The following is a 19,107-nucleotide window of genomic DNA, read 5'->3' on the forward strand; positions in this document are numbered from 1 at the left end:
CTCAACCAGTACAATGTAGTGCAGGCAATATTGCCATTTTCCACCTGTCACCTTGGGCCACTCACTCCACCCCAAAGTTGTACCACTGCCACAGTGGGTGGGTGGCCCCAGGCTCTCACGTGATGTGCCCAATTACTACGTGTGTGTATATATTGAGATGGAGAAGCCATTACTGCTAGGCTCTTAGAAAGAAGGTATTCTTGCCAAGCGAGTCAGCCAGCTGAGACCTCGAGGTCAGGTCCTCTGTTATCTTGGCTTTTACAAGCTTCATTTTTCCATCTGTTTGTGAGTAGTTTCTACTTTGTTTTTATTATTATAAAATATAATTGGGATAATGTACTAGGCCGGTGCGCCCTCTTATTTTTTTTATCCACAGTGATCTGTCGGTATTAATAACTGATAAATTGGTGGTTGGCTCACACATCTTTTTGAGACCCGCAATTCCCATCCCAGTACCTATCCCCAACACTGTCATTGCCGTCCCTTCCCCCAACAACATCTGTCATCCCCATCCCCCCAAACCCGTCATTCCCATCCCCCCGAACACCTGTCTGTCACCCACATCCCCTAACTTGCCTGCCAGTCCTATCCCAGTGCCCAAACACCTACCATTCCCATCGCAGTCCCCAACACCTGCCAGTCCCATCCCAGTGCCCAAACACCTACCATTCCCATTGCAGTCCCCAACACCTGCCATTCCCATCCCAGTGCCCAAACACCTGCCATCCCCATCCCAGTTCCCCAACACCAGCCATTCCCATCCCACCCCCCCCCCCCCAAACACCTGTCACTCCCATCCCCCAAACTCACCTGCCATTCCCCAACACTTTTCACAGTAATGCAACTTCATGTACCATTCAATGTGTTGTAATTTTTAATGTTCTATTATGGAAATTATTTATCCTTACTTATTCAACATGTCATGCAACAATAATAAAAAGGTGAAAATAAAGAATTAAAATAAAAATGCAAAGTCGCACCTCTTCTTTAAGATCATGTAGTGCTGTAGAAATCTTCTGCAGTTCCTCTAAATCTTGACTAATTCTGGTACGATTGTCAGATTGATGGGCACTAGATAAAGCACACAGCGATATAAAAAGTCACATTTCACACTACAACATATATGCAAACCATGCAAGAATATATTTATAGAAAAACGGTCCTTATTTAGAAGAAATCCATCAAGGCAGAAATAGTGAAGCTGCATCTTTTGAGTTGTTAATGAAGATGAAAGTTTGAAGTGGTCACATTTATCCCTCACCTAACGAATTAAGAAACTTGATCATCAACAATGATGGACTGCAACTGCTGACCTCCCCTGGAGAATGTTGCCATTGACATATGCGCATTTAGTCGCCTGATTAATGGCACACTGTGTGCCGTTTCCTTAACAGCAGTGCCGGGTCTGTAATTTCCGCCAAGATTGGCACAGCTAGAAGACTCAATACTTTCCCTTCCTAGCTTCCTGGTTCTCTACTTGCGACTTACAGACGCCACACAGGGGGAGTATACCAGGTCACAGACATCCACAGCAAGAAATGGGGGGAGCTTGGTTGCTGTGGTCACGGCGATCGAGAAAGAGGCTTGAATAGCGCGCAATTGCGCATATGCGAGATTCTGGCAGGGGGAAAAAATGAGGAAGAGCGGAAATTATGTCACAGGGGAGTTAGACATCCACAAAGATGGCGCAGCCAATTCCAGGAAGAGCATTTCTTTTATTAAACCACAAAAGGGTACTTGCGAAACATTAGATGCTAACATTACTATGTACTAGGCATGAAGACACTTTGTTCTTTAAAAAAAAAATTTAAATAAAAATAAAAGCAGAGTTTACTTCCTCTTTAATTTACAATACGACTAGTGTCACACAATTATATATGCTATATTTTTTTAAAAATGTGTTATTTTTTTCCACCTACAAAAAGGTGGACTTGCCCTTTAATTTATTTTAAAAAAACGCTGTAAGAACAGACAGATAACTGTTGATCTGCCAGAGATCCTTGGAGCTTCTAGTTTCTTATAGAAGGAAGGCAGTGCCAAACCCATTCACCTATGTGGACTACAAAGTAACTACCCCCAGGTTATAGTGAAAAGCAAAGTAACAGGGTGGTTCTGGGGTCCTGTCCTAGCATGCCATCCTAGGACCAGAAGTGTGTTGCTGGCAGGTTAAAGAGGTGACAGGAGTAGAAAAAAAGAAGAAGAATGAAAAAAAAAAAAAAAAACAATTGCAGCCACCACATCTAAGTGTCACATGATCTGTTATTACATATACACACCTTTTTGAAAAGCCCCAGAGGCTGCAACACCTAAGCAAGAGGCACCACTAACCAAACACTGCCATAAAGACCAAGGAACTCTCCAAACAAGTAAGGGACAATGTTGTTGAGAAGTACAAGTCAGGGTTAGGTTATAAAAAAAAAAAAAAAAAAAAAAAATATTTAAATCTTTGATGATCCCTAGGAGCACCATCAAATCTAACATAACCAAATGGAAAGAACATGGCACAACAGCAAACCTGCCATGAGACGGCCGCACACCAAAACACAGACTGGGCAAGGAGGGCATTAATCAAAGAGGCAGCACAGAGACCTAAGGTAACCCTGGAGGAGCTGCAGATTTCCATAGGAGAGAGTATCTGTACATAGGATGACAATAAACCGTACGCACCAGAGTTGGGCTTTATGGCAGAGTGGCCAGAAGAAAGCCATTACTTTCAGCAAAAAAAGAAAATGGTACATTTTGAGTTTGCGAAAAGGCATGTGGGAGACTCCCAAAATGTATGGAGGAAGGTGCTCTGGTCTGACGAGAATTTTTTTTTTTACTTTTTGGCCATCAAAACGCTATGTCTGGTGCAAACCCAACACATCACATCACCCAAAGAACACCATCAGCAGTTGGGACTGGGAAACTGGTCAGAGATGAGGGAAAGATGGATGGTGCTAAATACAGGGATATTCTTGAGCAAAACCTGTACCACTCTGTGTGTGATTTACATTGTCTTTTTTCAACCTCGCCTACTATGTAACAAAGTCCATCAAGTCCAACCTATGTGTGCGATTATAAGTCAGTATCGCATTGTACATCCCTGTATGTTGCGGTTGTTCAGGTGCTTATATAATAATTTAAAAAAAAACGAATCGATGCTCCCTGGTGTGACCACCGCCTGTGGAAGGGAAATCCACATCCTTGCCGCTCTTACAATAAAGAACCCTCTACGTAGTAACGAGTGGCCACGTGTCTTAAACTCCCTTCTGCAAAAAAAAGTTTTATCCCTATTTGAGGCTAAGACGGAGGTTCAACTTCCAGCAGCACAATGACTCCAAACACACTGCTAAAGCAACACTTGAATGGTTTAAGGGGAAACATGTAAATGGGTTGGAATGGCCTAGTCAAAGCTCAGACCTCAATCCAATAGAAAATATGTGGTCAGACTTAAAGGTTGCTGTTCACAAGTGCAAACCATCCAACTAGAAGGAGCTGGAGTGGTTTTGCAAAGAGGAATGGGCAAAGATCCCAGTGGTAAGATGTGGCAAGCTCCTAGGGACTTATCCAAAGTGATTTGGAGCCGACATAGCCGCAAAGGTGGCTCTACAAAGTATTGACTTTGGGGGGGTCGAATAGTTATGCACGTTGACTTTTTCTGTTATTTTGTTCTATTTGTTGGTTGCTTCACTTCAAAAGTTGTGGGTATGTTCTGTAAATGAAATGATGAAAATCCTCAAACAATCCATGTTAATTCCAGGTTGTGAGGCAACAAAACAAAAAATGCCAAGGGGGTGAATTTTTGCAAGGCACCAAATATATATATATATATATATATATATATATATATATATATATAACACACACACATATACATACACACACCTGCACTAATAATGGACCTGATGTAGTAAACAGTACAATAATATAGGCAATCTGAGGCCAAAAGCAACATCCTAATTTTCCCATGATGCACCGATTATATGTACGCATGTGTTACCTAAAAATGAATTGAAAATAACAGTATGTATAGTCTAATCTCTCCCGTGTTTTATGGTAGACGATTCTTTTTGTCAACTGCATAAATAAAGAATTGAAAAAATACCAGCACGTGCCAATGGACCATTTTCTTTAACCACTTCAATACCAGGCACATTCCCCCCTTCCTGCCCAGGACAATTTTCAGCTGTCAGTGCTGTCACACTTTTGCTACGTACACACGATCAGACATTCAGACAACAAAATCCTGGATTTATTTCTGACGGATGTGGTCTCAAACTTGTCTTGCATATACACGGTCACACAAATGTCAGAAATTCCGATCGCCGAGCATGCGCTGACGTACAACACGTACGACGGTACTAGAAAAGGGAAGTTCGATAGCCAGTGCGTCACCCATTGGGCTCCTTCTGCTAATCTCGTGTTAGTAGAAGTTTGGTGAGAGACGATTCATGCTTTTCAGCCTCGTGCTTTTCCGATCGTTATTGCTCTTCAGTTTGTGCTTGTGGGTTCGTATCTGGTTTTCGGTGCTTGCCATTTCTAGTACGTATTTGATTTTCAGGTCGCTCTTCTCAGGCCTTTCTGATTTTTAGTGTGTTCTGTTAGTTTGTTCTGACCAACCGACCGTTTTGAAGCCATGTTGCGGTTACATACTCATCAGAGTTCGTGCTATGCGGGGGCTTGGTGTTGGGGTTCTTACTTTGACCCGAGCCCAGTCCATGAACAGGACAGGGAGGAGTTCATGGAAGAAGAATTGGTTGCTCCAGCGTGACCAATTCTCACACGTCTTTTGCGGGAGATACAGGAGAATAATCCTGATGATTTCAGGGATTATCTCTGGATGACGGACCCCGTTTTTCCCTGTCTGTTGGCTTTGCTGTCCCCCTATATTACCAAGCAGGACACGTGCATGTGACAAACCATCACTCCCGAACAGAGGCTAGTTGCCACCTTGCGGTACTTGGTGACGGGGAGAAGTCTGCAGGGCATCACGTTATTCAAAGAGGTCTCCCCCTAGGCTCTGGGGATCATTATTCCAGAGACCTCTTCTGCCATCATTCAGGTCCTGTAGGAGGACTATATTAGGGTAAGTTTTATCCTTGAACATCACATTCTATGTATTTAATGTTTGCTAATGTATTATACTTATTTGTATCATTCCCTAATTACCATGATTGTAATATGCTGTGAATGTACTCATGCATGCTGGAAGCTTTTACTGCTCCTTTTTTGTCCTTCATGCATATTTGACTTCACTCCGCAGCATGTTATCTTGGGCCCAAACACACCTAGCCTAGATACTTAATGCATTTTGTCATAATACTGCTTTACCCTAAACACCCCCTAAAATGTGTACATTTTCCTTAAATTCAGGCAGAGTACAAGAGGCTTTTTTGGGGGGGGGGGGGGGGTCCCAAACTAATCTGGAACCCTCCCTTCCCCCAACCGCTAAGTCAACCAATACCAGTACTCCATCTGCTGACTTTGCCAAACCTATACACACTATACCTGCCTATTTTGTGGTCAGATTTATGGATGAATTCACCAAAGCATGTAGTGAAAGGGCCTGCCTAAATATTTTCAAATGGTACTGTTTAAAGTTTTGTTCTCCTATTATCTTGATAGGTTGCAGAATGTAAAAACATGCTTCAATTTGGACAGTGTGTATTCATATTATGTCACTTCGCACCTGTCCAGTGGGCTGCCAATAGTGTAAGTAAGGAGGGGCTGGCCAAAGTAAAACACATTATTAATGCATTTAGCTCTCAATGAAGTGGAGAGGGTTACCTGTCCAAAACACACCCCCCCTAAAATGCTTACAATGGGCCATCAGAGGGGCGAGGAATCGGATAAGAGGACCTTATATTTTTGTCTTTAAATACTCCTTAAAATATATATTTTTTTTTACTTATGTTGGCAAAGAATGTTTGTGTCTAATCTGCCTGCAATGTTATGTGCAAAAGTACCAATTTTTTTTCTTGCTTCACTCCACAGTTTCCTTCAATGCCACAGGAATGGCAGACTTTTGGCTTCCCAATTTGCCCAGCAGTAGGACTTTACCAAGTGCGGCGGGGCAATTGATGGGAAATACGTCCACATCATCCCCCTCTGTGCATGATGGAGAGCAGAGGAAGGAGTCGGTAAATAGGTCAGTGATCCCTGACTGATTGTACGAACGATACATGCGTGATACGCAGCAACGAGGAGGAGGAGGAGGAGGACGAAAGCCCGGAGCCACAAACGTCACCACCCTGGAGGAGATTTAAGCCTCAATATGTCCTTTGTGGAGGGGCCTGACCTAGAGGAATGACAGATCGCGATTCCTAGCTATTAGGAACTCACGATCTGTCTCTATTACACACACACACACACACACACACACATCCCTGTTCTGCCTCTCGCGTTAGTGACCATCGGCAGCCCTGAGATGCAGCACATGCACCTGCTATCTCACTTAAAGGGACCAACATATAGCTACAACGGTTTGCGGGATCTTGCCAACCTGCCTCCGTATAATGACAGCTGATAGTCGGCAAGCAGTTAAATAATGATGTTATCTGCTGTCCTAAATAGACATCTTGTGATTATTTAAGGTTCATATGCGACAAATTGTGTTCTGATCAGCAGGGATCCGCACGCAGATCCCCTGCTGATCCAATCAGAGCATGCGGATGACACTCAGTTTCAGTTTCTGTGGAGCAGACATGGATAGAGCTCGCTCTGCTCTATGAGAGGTCGGGTGTAAATGGACTCCACTGGCCATTTACACCTGACTGCCCTCTGATCTGATCGACCTGAAAAAGGTAAAGGACGGATCCTTATTCCTCTTTTTTTTTTCTCCAGACCGGAGGTAGGCTGGTGGAAACTGACACAAATCTGTGAAAATCTGGTAGGCAGACCTGGTCTAAGATATGATGTGTGGCCAACCACAATCTCTTTATTGTAGCATTTTCCATAAAAACAACAACTCCACAATACAAAGTGATTGTACAGTGATTTTAATTTGGATGTGGGCACATTGTACAGTATATATAAAAGTACAGATTTTACCAATATTGAAGCATGCAGTACCTCTTGGGCAGTTCCTCTTTCAGCAGTAAAGGTTGGAGGTCAGCTGGCCATGGATTGCACTCAGGTGTGAGAGTTGCCTGGAAGTGGGGGCTGGAGAAAATCTCATGTAGGAGTTTCTCGTTTTCGTATGCGCAATTGGCAAAAGCTTCATCAACACTAAAAAAAAAAAAAAAAAAAAAAAAAAAAAGACAAAAAACACAAATCAATCGAAATAAAAAATAAAATTCAAAACCAAGAACAATTGTGATATCTGTGATCTGTACAGACCAATCAATAGCATATAAAAGAAAAGCATCTACATTTTTATTTTTAAAATACACAAAAAAAGATGAAAAACATTTATATGCAGTGGCTAAGTGTTTAGCACTTCTGCCTGACAGCACTAGGGTCATTGGTTTGAATATCGACCATGGCACTACCTGTCTGAAGTCTACATGTTCTCCCTGTGCCTGTGTGGGTTTCTTCTGGGTAACTCCAGTTTCCTTCCGCACTCCAAAAGACATGCTAGTAGGTTAACTGCTTCCCGTCTAAATTGGCCCCTAGTATGTATTTTTTTATTAAAAGCGAGTTAGGGACCTTAGATTGAAAGCTCCTGGAGGGCAGGGACTGATGTAAATGTACAGTATAAATGTAAAGCACTGTGTAAACTGACTGCGCTACATAAGTACCCATAATATATAAATATAGCATGTGCTTTCACTGTGGAGGCTCTCAAAAATTTACGAGAGTTAAGAATGCAGGTAATACAGGGTGCCGTGAAGTGGCTCTGCAGCTTACGCATGCATTTGCAAATGCGTGCAAAACTAAACCCCTGTTTTAACGCATTCTGTTAGACGGGTTAATTCGGTTATATAAAGAAGTTGTGATCCCCGCGCTATAAAATATATTTCTCTGTGATTAATTTGCCTAATTGACTGCTGCTGTGGTGTAAGGTGTAGGTGCCCTTAAAATCGTGTTATAAAAACACGTGTACCCAATGCTGTCTCATCAACAATGTTATACGATGCTATGCAGTGAAATAACGTTCAGTGAATAGGAGTTATCAGTCTGTTCCTGGTCCCCTGAGAGAAATTCATCATCTCCCGCCCCCGGTTCCTCAGTTTGAGGGTCCTGGGCAAAATAAGGGGACCCATCGCGCTTAGTCCCCTTCTGGGATGCAATTAAAGCGGTTACTCTCTGCTCTAATGGGGTTAGAGGAAAATATAGTTGAGGAAAAAACCTCTTCAGTAACATAGACAGGGGCTGCAGTGTTGGAAACAGTTGACGGCTCAGATGGCTCACCCTGACCAGCCACCTCAGAACTCAGGGGAGGATGCAATTTTTTTCAGAGATGTTTCTAGGCTTTTTGGAGGCTGAAGGAGTCCTTTTTGAGCACCCCTTCTGACCATAGCCCAATGCACAAATTCAGAGCTACTACCAGAAGAAATCGCATCCACTACTTAAGCAATAGCCCAGCCCTGCCGCTGCTATTAACGCTCAGCCTGATGCTATAAGTGTATCACAAACCTTTTACATGCCCCTCTTTGCTCATGTCCCTCCGACATCTGCAGCCAGCAAGAAGGAACTTTTAAACAAACGCTGGGCGTTGCTGCATGCTAGTGCCATGCTAAACCTCGCCCCTTTCCGTCACTTTAGGCCCCCCTTCCCTTTTCAAAAGAGTGTTTTCCCGCGCGGGCCTCCGATCAGAGTTTGTGTGGGGAGGGGATCGTGAGGAAGAGACCCCCTCTGTGCAGGGGCGGTGAAGGAAACGGAGCGGCATCGCTGATCATTTTTGGCTTCCCCCTTTCTAAGAAGAGGGGGAAGCTTGTTCCAGGTGGGGGGTGATCTAGTGAAAGAAAAATTCCCCCCCCCTCCACCAATCTTACCAGAGATCTGAGCTGCTCGCCAAAGGGAATCCTGGCGTTTCTGCTGCACAGCATGATCTCTGAGGAAAGCATGACAAGGTACATGCTCCGTATAGTCCCCAGTGATGGCTCTTAGGCATGACAACATTTACTATTTTAAAAAGGAGACATTTCATAAGAAATAAAAAAAAAAATAATTTCCTTAGAAACCTCCACTTACCTTTCCCGCCGCAGGGTTTTCTGTGGTAAAAACTAGTGATGCACCGAAATTTCGCCAGCCGAAACATATCGGCCGAAAATGCCCTTTTCGGCAATTTGCCGAGAGAGAAAAACGGGCGATAATGGAGCCGAAAATGGGGCCGAAAATAGGGCGTGGCCTGGGTGGGGGGCCACCCCTGGTGACGCCCATCATGGGGGGTGTATAGCGCAGGAGAGCCACCTCCGCCGCCTGTTTGATCACAGCGCAGGGAACATCACAGCTTTCATTTCAATAGCTGTGTGTTCCCGGCCGCGCGCCGTCACACACAGCCCCTCCCCCTTGTCCGGGCACTTAGATAGACAGATCATCCGCAGGATTGGACGGATGATCTGTCTATCAAAGTGCCCGGACAAGGGGGAGGGGCTGCGTGTGACGGCGCGCGGCCGGGAACACACAGCTATTGAAATGAAAGCTGTGATGTTCCCGGCGCTGTGATCAAACAGGCGGCGGAGGTGGCTCTCTTCCCTGCACACAGTGCACAGGCTGGCTGCAAAATGGCACACAGGCTGCAATGGGACACACTGGCTGCAATTGGCTGCAATGGGACACACTGGCTGCAATGGGACACACTGGCTGCAATGGGACACACTGGCTGCAATGGGACACACTGGCTGCAATGGGACACACTGGCTGCAATGGGACACACTGGCTGCAATTGGCTGCAATGGGGCACACTGGCTGCAATGGGGCACACTGGCTGCAATGGGGCACACTGGCTGCAATGGGGCACACTGGCTGCAATGGGGGATGCCTCCTGTACCGTGTCCCCAGTCTCTGACCACCTCCTGTACCGTGTCCCCAGTCTCTGACCACCTCCTGTACCGTGTCCCCAGTCTCTGACCACCTCCTGTACCGTGTCCCCAGTCTCTGACCACCTCCTGTACCGTGTCCCCAGTCTCTGACCACCTCCTGTACCGTGTCCCCAGTCTCTGACCACCTCCTGTACCGTGTCCCCAGTCTCTGACCACCTCCTGTACCGTGTCCCCAGTCTCTGACCACCTCCTGTACCGTGTCCCCAGTCTCTGACCACCTCCTGTACCGTGTCCCCAGTCTCTGACCACCTCCTGTACCATGTCCCCAGTCTCTGACCACCTCCTGTACCATGTCCCCAGTCTCTGACCACCTCCTGTACCATGTCCCCAGTCTCTGACCACCTCCTGTATAAAAATATTTTTTAAAAACAAACAGTCATTTTCGGTATCGGTGCCGTTTCGGTATCGGTTTTCGGCCTAGTGTATTTTTCATTTTCGGTATCGGTTTCGGCACCAAAAAACCCATTCGGTGCATCCCTAGTAAAAACCGACAGAGCCAATCTTCACCCATCATGGCGGGCTCCGTTACCAAACCTTCAAGAATCGGGGACCCCCAAACATTATAAAAAAAATTTTCGTTGCAATACTTTGTCACACCATATTTGCTCAGCGGTCTTACAAGCACACTTTTTTGTGAAAAAAATAAAGGTTTTTTAAATATAAAAATAAGACAACAGCAAAGTTAGCCCTTTTTTAATATTGTGAAAGACAATGTTATGCCGAGTAAATCGATATTCAACATGTCAAGCTTCAAAATTGCGCCCGCTTGGGGAATAGCGACAAAATGTTATTCTTAAAAATCTCCACAGGCAAGGTTTAAAAAAAAAAAAAATTCTACAGGTTGCATGTTTTGAGTTACAGAGGAGGTCTATGGCTAGAATTATTGTTCTCGCTCTACCGATCGTGGTGGTACCTCGCATGTGTGGTTTAACCACTACAATACAGGGCACTTTCACCCCCTTCCTTCCCAGCCCAATTTTCAGCTTTCATCGCTCTAGCGCTTTCAGTGACAATTGCGCGGTCATGCTACACTGTACCCAAATGAAATTTTTGTCATTTTGTTCACACAAATAGAGCTTTATTTTGGTGGTATTTATTCACGACTCAGTTTTTTATTTTTTGTGATATAAGCGCAAAAAAAGCGGAAATTTGGAAAAAAAAAAAAAAAAACAACTATTTTCTTCTTTCTATTTTAAAAGAAATCCAATGAAATCAAATTTTGACGTAAATTTAAGCCAAAATGTATTCTGCTACATGTTTTTGGTAAAAAAATTCCGTTAAGTGTATAATAATTGGTTTGTGTGATCACGGACATATGTACGCAAATGATCATGTACATATATGTGTGCAGATAATCATTGGGACATGTGATTTTAGTGGGACATATGTGGGGGGACACGTGTTTTTATTATTTGGGGACATGTGTGTATTACACTAGACTAGTGATCAGTGAGTAAAAAGCTGTAAAAACAGCTCATACTCACTGATCACCAGCCGGCTGCAGCGATCTGCTCTCCTCTCCTCAGCGACGACTTCCGTGTAAGGAGAGGAGAGCAGATTGCCTAGCAACCGGGTGTTTGTTTACATCACAGAGCCCTCCTGCCGATTCGAGAAGTGCCGTGTCCAGGTGACACGAGCGCATCGGGATCGTGCCGCCGCGCGACCCCCCTCCTTCTGATGGATGTTTCTGAACGTCCAGTCAGAAGGAGGCGGCTCCCACCCGGCCGTTTATATACATTGACTGGGTGGTGGTTAAACACCATTTTCATACGCGTTTACTACTGACGTATGCGTTCGCTTCTGCATGCAAGCTCGACGGGGCGCATTTAAACATAAATTTTTTTTTCTTATTCATTTTTTTTAAAGAACAGTGTAAAAAAAAAAAAAAAAAAATAAAAAAAAAAAAGTCACTTTCATTCCCATTACAAGGATTGTAAACATCCCTTGTAATAGAAAAAAAGCATGACAGGACCTCTTAAATATGAGATCTGGGGTCAAAAAGACCTCAGATCTCATATTTCCACTAAAATGCAATTTAAAATGTTTATATTTATATATTTTTTTTTTTCTCTCATTTGAAAAAAAAAAAAAAAAAAAAAAAGATAAAGCCCTTTAAGAGTTATGGGCGGAAGTGACGTCTTTCAACAGTAAGATGGGACTTGTTGTCTTCCCCTACATGTGACTGCACGACGAGGCTTCACAGAAGAGTAAGTTGAACAGCCCCACAGCATCTTTTACTCCTCTCTGGGACTGGAGATGGGCAGCAGATAGAAACGTGCTAAGCTTGCCTTTGTGTATGAGCCCAGCTCAAGGAACAATCATAAAAATGTATTCATTTCAATAAGGGAACACACAGTTTAAACTCAACTTCTACAAAACTAAAAAAGGCCTCCACAGTGTTCCTGTATTACTACAATTATACAATCAGCGGGGGGTGGGGGGCTGCGGGGGGATACACCCCCCTCCCCAACTGTGTGTAACAGACAGCAGTGAGTAGTAGGTTTAAAACCCTTTGGGACCAGAAAAGAAAGAAGACATAAAGAAAATTATGAGTAAGAAAAAACAAAACCCAACATAACAAGAAATCCCATAGCATGGCTTACCCTTGAGAGGAGCCTTCCAAACCTGAAACTCTGAATATATCGGGGGGCATCTGAATAATATCCAGTAAACTTTCTATGAAAAGAAGTTGCCTGCTTGAGGGGACAAGTCCCTAAAAGAAATTATACATTTGGTTAGGCATTCTAAAGCTCTGGAAGCCTTACCCCCCACCCCCCCCCCCCCCCCTTTCCCAACCTGGCCATTTTTTTGCTATATGGTACTGCATTATTTTAACTGATAACTGTGCAGTTGTGCGACGCTGTACCCAAATCAAATGTATGTTCTTTTTTACCCACAAATATAGCTTTTGGTTGTAGTTGATCACCTCTGCAGTTTATTTTTTTGGCTTTCTGCTATAAAATATATCCAATAAAAAAAAAAAAAAAAAAAAAAAAAAAAAAAAAAAAAAAAATCGCAATTCTTGATACAATTTAGTCCAATTTGTATTCTGCTACATATTTTTGGTATAAAAAAAAAATAAAATCCCCAATAAGTGTATTTTAATTGCTTTGCGCAAAAGTTCTAGCATCTACAAAGTAGGGGATATTTTCATAAATAAAAAAAATTCTATTTTTATTACTTGTAATGGCGACGATCAGTGACTTGTAGCAGTACTGCAATATTGTGGCAGACAAATTGAACACTGACACTTTTTTGGGGACCAGTGACAACAATACAGTAATCATTGCTAAAAATATGCATGGTCACTGTACTAATGACACTGGCAGAGAAAGGGTCAACATCAGGGGCAATAAAAGGGTTAAATGTGTGCCTAGCTGGTGTTTCAATGTAGTGGAGGAGGTGCTTTTACTAGTGGAAAGCATGGATCAGTGTCTGCTTTACAGGAACACAGGATCCATGCCTTTTGTACTGACAGAACAGCAATCTGCTTTGTTTACATAGGCATATTGCCGTTCTGCCTGTGTATAGAATGGTCAGTGGGTGCCGATGGACATCGGCTCGACTGGACCCACTGATCAGCTGACGCTGAGTAGAATCACAACAAGAGCGAGCCGGCGGTGGCGCATCCGATACCCAGAAGTGCAGGCGCATGTATTTATAGGTGCTTCTGCACAGCATGGCCACCCTTTAGCAGTACAACTGATATGGGGTGGATGGGAAGTGGTTAAAAGGGTAAGTTCTTTTTCTTTTGTATTCATGAAAAACACACATTACAAAAAGGGGAATTAACTCAGAACACATCGCCCACTCCCCTAGTCTCCCTCTGCTGTTGTACATGTCCTCTCCTGCCACTTGCACCAACCATTGCGAGGAGTCACCCACTTCAAAGTTTCACTACACAGCCCTGGAGTCTGTATCATAATAATGCTCGCAATGGTCAGCATGGCCAATGCGACCAAGCTGACCAACGATAATCTTTTCTTTCATCCGGAACAATTTAAAGTACGTTTAAAAACAAAAATGCAATATATTACAGCTTACCAGTCCTTAGATGCATGTGGCTGCTTTGGTTTTTCTTTTTAGGCCGCCCAGCCTTCCTTTTATTTTCCATGCACCTCTGCATCACCGCCGGCCTTCTTTTTATTTTACATGCACCTCTGCATCACTGCCAAACATCCACGGTCTGGACAGATTCTGGCATAGGAGAGTGAGACACGGGATTCCGGGCTACTGCGCCCAGCAGCTATCCATAAGCCTACCCAAATCGCATGGAGTCACTCCCCACAAACTCTGGGTGACAAGACAAGGTTGCCACAAGAAAAAAAAAAGGCAGAAAACTGAGGATAGCCCTCGCTCAGCTCTTACAGCTATTGGCTGTATGGAACATTGGCGCTACCGTCATCCCAGCTGACGAAAAAGCTTGGCGATTCATCATCTGCAGAGTATCCACACACCTGGAGAAAGTATATCATGTACTAGATATGAATATTTGCCACTCATGCTCCTACTGCTGTAAACTGAGTCTACTTCACATTTGATGTCAAATCCATTGCTTCCCGGACCCCTTCAGATCAGTATGTAAGGAGTGAGACTTCATTAGCTACCACCCAACACGCCGCACAGATTTCCTTCCACCATGTCTCCCCAACGACAGTAGCCTTTTGGATTTTTGTGCAATTTTTTTCCCCTTGCTTACATCCTTATAAGGACTGCCTGGCCCTAGCGGTGCCATTTCAATAGTACACATCGCGCTCACAGTGCTGTATGGTTCCCATTGCTGATGCACGTGTAGCGAGGACGCTCCGTTTGTCTTTGTTTATTTTTAGATAACATTGTCTTTAGACAATTAGTGAGTCTTTAGTGAATGGTGGAGGATTTGATAATGTTATGCATTTTTGTATTGATTTACTATATAGTAAAATTCCCATTTTTTTATACTTAATTTGTATTCTATCGGGCACTATATCTCTGAGACTATATATGAGGCTCTATATGTGCCATCTTTCTCTATACCAGTCTCTCCTTGGTATAGTGCTGGGTCGGGACACAGGAACCCGCGATCTGGGACAGCAGCCACCAGTACCAGCCAGCAGTATAAACCAGTAGTACCCGCCAGCAGTACCAGTATCCACCATCCATACCAGTCAGCAGTATGAACTAGCAGTACCCGCCAGCAGTACCACTACCCAGCCATATCAGTACCCGCTAGCAGTACTAGCCAGCAGTACTAGCCAGCAGTATCAGGACCTGTCGGCAGTACCCACCAGCAGTACCAGCCAGCTGCAGTAATCCTGAGGAAGAAGTGAAGATTGAGGTCAGTGGAGGAGCAGGTAAACCGATGTGCATCAGTGTGAAAGCAGCCTTACGCCCCTTTCACATGATTGGTCTGATCGGGCCCGCCTGTTTGTTTTTTAGGTGGACTCAAACGGACCATTCACCTCTATAGAGCGGCAGAGGTAAAATGGACTTGTATCCGTTTACACCCGCCTATCTACAATCCAACCTCCTTAAAAGGAAAAAAAACAAACAAACAAACACACACACACACACACACACACACACACACACACACACACAGAACAGAAGGGGATCTGTCCCCTTCTGTCAGGGCAGATCGGAGGGCCCTTAAGGTAGAGCAGGTTGCATTCGTGTCTGCTCTACATATGCAAAGTTGACAAACCTCATTGTGGCCCACCACCGGTTACCAAGTCAATAAAGTGGCCCTCACTCCTCAAAAGGTTGGGCATTCCTGCTCTACTGTATCTGTGGAGGGAACCCTGGTTGTCACCAAGTTGGATTACTAATAAATTTGCATTTGATCAAATCTAATACTGGTGCTGATGGGTTTAAAAGCGGAGTTCCACCCAAAAAAATAAAAATAAAAATAAAAGGAACTTCCGCTGTCCCGACTACCCCCCGCCCACCTTCAGGGGGGGGGGGAGCAGATACCTGTCTAATACAGGCATTTGCTTCCACTTCCAGCAAAAGAGTGCCACAGAATCCGTGGTGGACGCCGCCATGTCCGGTCCCCCGTGAGGTCTTCTGGGAGACACACAGGTCCCAGAAGAAAGCAGGGGCCATTCAGAAGGCGCATGCGCAGTAGGGAACTAGGCTGTGAAGACACAAAGCTTAAATTCCCGATTTCCTTACTAGCAATGCCGGAGCCTCCACCCGGAGCTAAGAGGCATCATGGACGCCCTGGGCAGGTAAGTGTCCTTATATTAAAAGTCAACAGCTGCAGTATTGGTAACTGCTGACAATTATTTTTTGTCCCGGCGGAATGCCACTTTAATAGTTTGCAGGATGAGGAAGAACTTTTTTTGTCTTGCAAATGACAAGGACATTACATTTCTGGCATGAATGGCCACTTTTTGTACTTGCTAAAAATGTAAAAAAGGAAAACCAATGCAGCCATCACACCAAAGGACTGCTAAGCTGCAATACATTCCATTTTTGCTCTTGGGTTTAGATATGGTTTAACTCTGAAGTAGGGGACCACAGACATGCTACTGACAAGTGCACATAAATGACACCCCATGTGCCCTGCGAAAAACGGTCAACATATTCATGGGTTTCATATACGGTTAGAATACAAAGACAGATGACCAAACAAATACCTTTATCAAATCAATGTCTCCTTCATGACACAGCATCAGCTCAAAGCCAAGTTTTGCCATTTCTGTCATAAAAGAAAGAAAGTTAAAGTGAGTGTAATCAATCGCCTTGTAAAAACAACTCATTCAGTTTAAAATAGAAATGAAAAGCAAAACATTTGTGTATAGATATAAAACATAAGTATCTTTTTTTTTTCCCTTTTTTTTAAATGATCAGAAAGAGCAGCACACTGGTCTTCCCAGTGAATGTCTGTTCAAGGGGTGTGTGTCAGGACAAAATGTGATCATTGGAGAGCAGGTTGAGTTCCCAGCACAGCTAGAGAATGGATAATGCAGTGCTCTCATGCCTAGTGTGGTCAGTTAATAGGAAAGCAGTAGGATTGGCAGGCCAGTGATTTCACATAAAGGAAGCAATGCAAAAAGAAAAAGATATTTTCTCATACAAGTACAAGTACATGGTACAACAGGCACACATGGCGCCGAATGCTGGCCTCGGGAGTGCAACCACAAGGTAACCCCCTCGGGAGTGAGTTTCTGCTAGGGCAGCGGTTCTCAACCTGGGGGTCGATTGCCGATTCCCCAGGGGGTCGCAAACGCTGGTCCAATATGGAAAGTTGACGGAGAGACGGACCGAAGTTACTGCGTATGCCGGAGTCTGTCCATCTCGGCCAGCGAGACGGGAGAGCAGAGAGCGTGCAGAAGTGACGTTCCGTCTTCGGCATCTTGGTACTCTCGTCTGCAGTAAGGCTACAGTTAGAAGTCGGCAAGCGGGCATCTATTTACACCCACCGAAGTCTTGCATTTCACATGTATTTTTACTAGTAAACTGAGCTTATATACACACTATAAAAGGCTTATATAGTATACGTGCTCAGTTTACTGGCAAAGGTGCAAGATGTAAAATGCAAGATTTCAGTGGGTAAATAGATGTCCGCTTGCCAACTTCTAACTGTAGCCTTACTGTGGATGGGTGTACCAAGTATCAAGATGGCGGCAACAAAATGTCACTTCCGGTTAACACATTAGATGGGTTGCTGATTCTGACTGAACACCCGAGTGACTTTGGTAAGTTAGAGACACTAATAAAAAGGCATTTTTGCACATCAATTGCCGCCACTGTGCCCGTCAAACGCAGCCACTGTGCCATATCAAATGCTCCCACTGTGCCCCCCCCCTTCGCGCCCGCCAGGCACTTACCCTGTCTCTCGGTGGGGCATTTTATTCTATTAATTTGTAACATATGTTAATTTGAAGTAAGTATGATATGTTTGTTATTTTAAAAAGAAAAGAACCCTTACAATCACTTTAAATGTGTTTGGATGAATATAAGATCTATGCCACTGCTATCCTTATTGGCCGGGGCTATAGGGAAGAAGAAAAAAAAAAAAAAAAAAAAAAAAGGGCATGATTTCATTGGTCTATAGTCAACTTATGATAAAGTATCAAGATATTTTAAATAGCCCAGGTAGAAAGGGCTGGGGGTCATATCAGAGGAGGAATGGCAAAATATTTTGAAGAGGGCTCCATTGGTATCTTTATCATCTACACAATGCTTATCCTAACTGTTTATTATATATAGGACCCCGGTAAAGTTATAAAAGTGGAGGCGGAGGGAACCCCCAGATTGCCCGCGGTAGAGCAATCTCTGGTTGACTTGCTCCATATGTTGTGGAAGTGCCCCAAACTGGTCAGATACTGGCGAGAGGTGGTGACCACAATTAACTGAGCCTATAGCACTCATTAAAATGGATCCCAAGACCTGTTTACTGGGTAGTTTTAAATGAAGAGTTACACCCAAGGGAAACTTTAATACCAATTGGTAGATTGTTTATAGCTCGCAAGCTAATTGCTTTAAAATGGATGTCTCCCGTATACCATTATTTGAGGAATGGCGTTCTCAGGTAAAAATGGTACAATACTAATGGAACAACAGGTTTATCAGAATAGGGGTACACCAGATATATATTAGTTAAGCTGGCCAACAGCCCCAGGACAGGACAGGTAAATAATGACCAGATATGACACATTAAACTGCATTGGAGGATTGATAGTGGTGGCCTGGAGGGGGTGGGTTGAATCGGGGGGCTTCAGTAACCAAAACTGCAATGTTTATCCTCATGACAAGTCACAGGAAGCACCCTCATGGCTAACATAGGATAGAATTTGAAATAGACTGGAAAAACTTAAAAGGATTGTAAAGGTTCCTGTTTTTTCACCTTGATGCATTAAGGTGAAAAAACACCTCGCCGTCATGGGCACCACAGCCCCCCCCCCGTTTTACTTACCTGAGCCTGTTCAACTGCTGTGCGTGTCCCCCAGTGTCCTCTTCTCCACTGAGCCTGGCTGTTGATTGGATAGATTGATAGCAGCGCAGCCATTGGCTTGCGCTGCTGTCAATCACATCCAATGACACAGCCGCCGGACACCAAGTGTATGACACGGGATCGCGCCTGCTTTAGCGGGGAGGAGCAGAGACAGCCACCATGGGACCCCAGAACAGCAGGATCGGGGCCACTGTGCAA

At 44.1% G+C, this 19,107-nt stretch overlaps 1 protein-coding gene across 1 annotated transcript in view; it reads right to left on the minus strand.

Annotated features, from left to right (window-relative positions):
- Nucleotides 1-19,107, minus strand: part of HAUS7 (HAUS augmin like complex subunit 7) — a 61,649-nt gene that overhangs the window by 20,391 nt on the left and 22,151 nt on the right. Inside the window, exons 4-7 of the mRNA XM_077478856.1 lie at nucleotides 16,589-16,650; nucleotides 12,572-12,681; nucleotides 7,054-7,209; nucleotides 981-1,071 (exon numbers count right to left, since the gene is read on the minus strand). Of these exons, the coding sequence (XP_077334982.1) occupies nucleotides 981-1,071; nucleotides 7,054-7,209; nucleotides 12,572-12,681; nucleotides 16,589-16,650 (419 nt within the window). The remainder of the gene's footprint in view (nucleotides 1-980; nucleotides 1,072-7,053; nucleotides 7,210-12,571; nucleotides 12,682-16,588; nucleotides 16,651-19,107) is intronic.

Source organism: Lithobates pipiens, unplaced genomic scaffold, assembly GCF_037356315.1.
Source record: "Lithobates pipiens isolate NorthernLeopardFrog02 unplaced genomic scaffold, aLitPip1_a1.2 Scaffold_1, whole genome shotgun sequence".
In the NCBI taxonomy this organism is placed as follows: domain Eukaryota; kingdom Metazoa; phylum Chordata; class Amphibia; order Anura; family Ranidae; genus Lithobates; species Lithobates pipiens.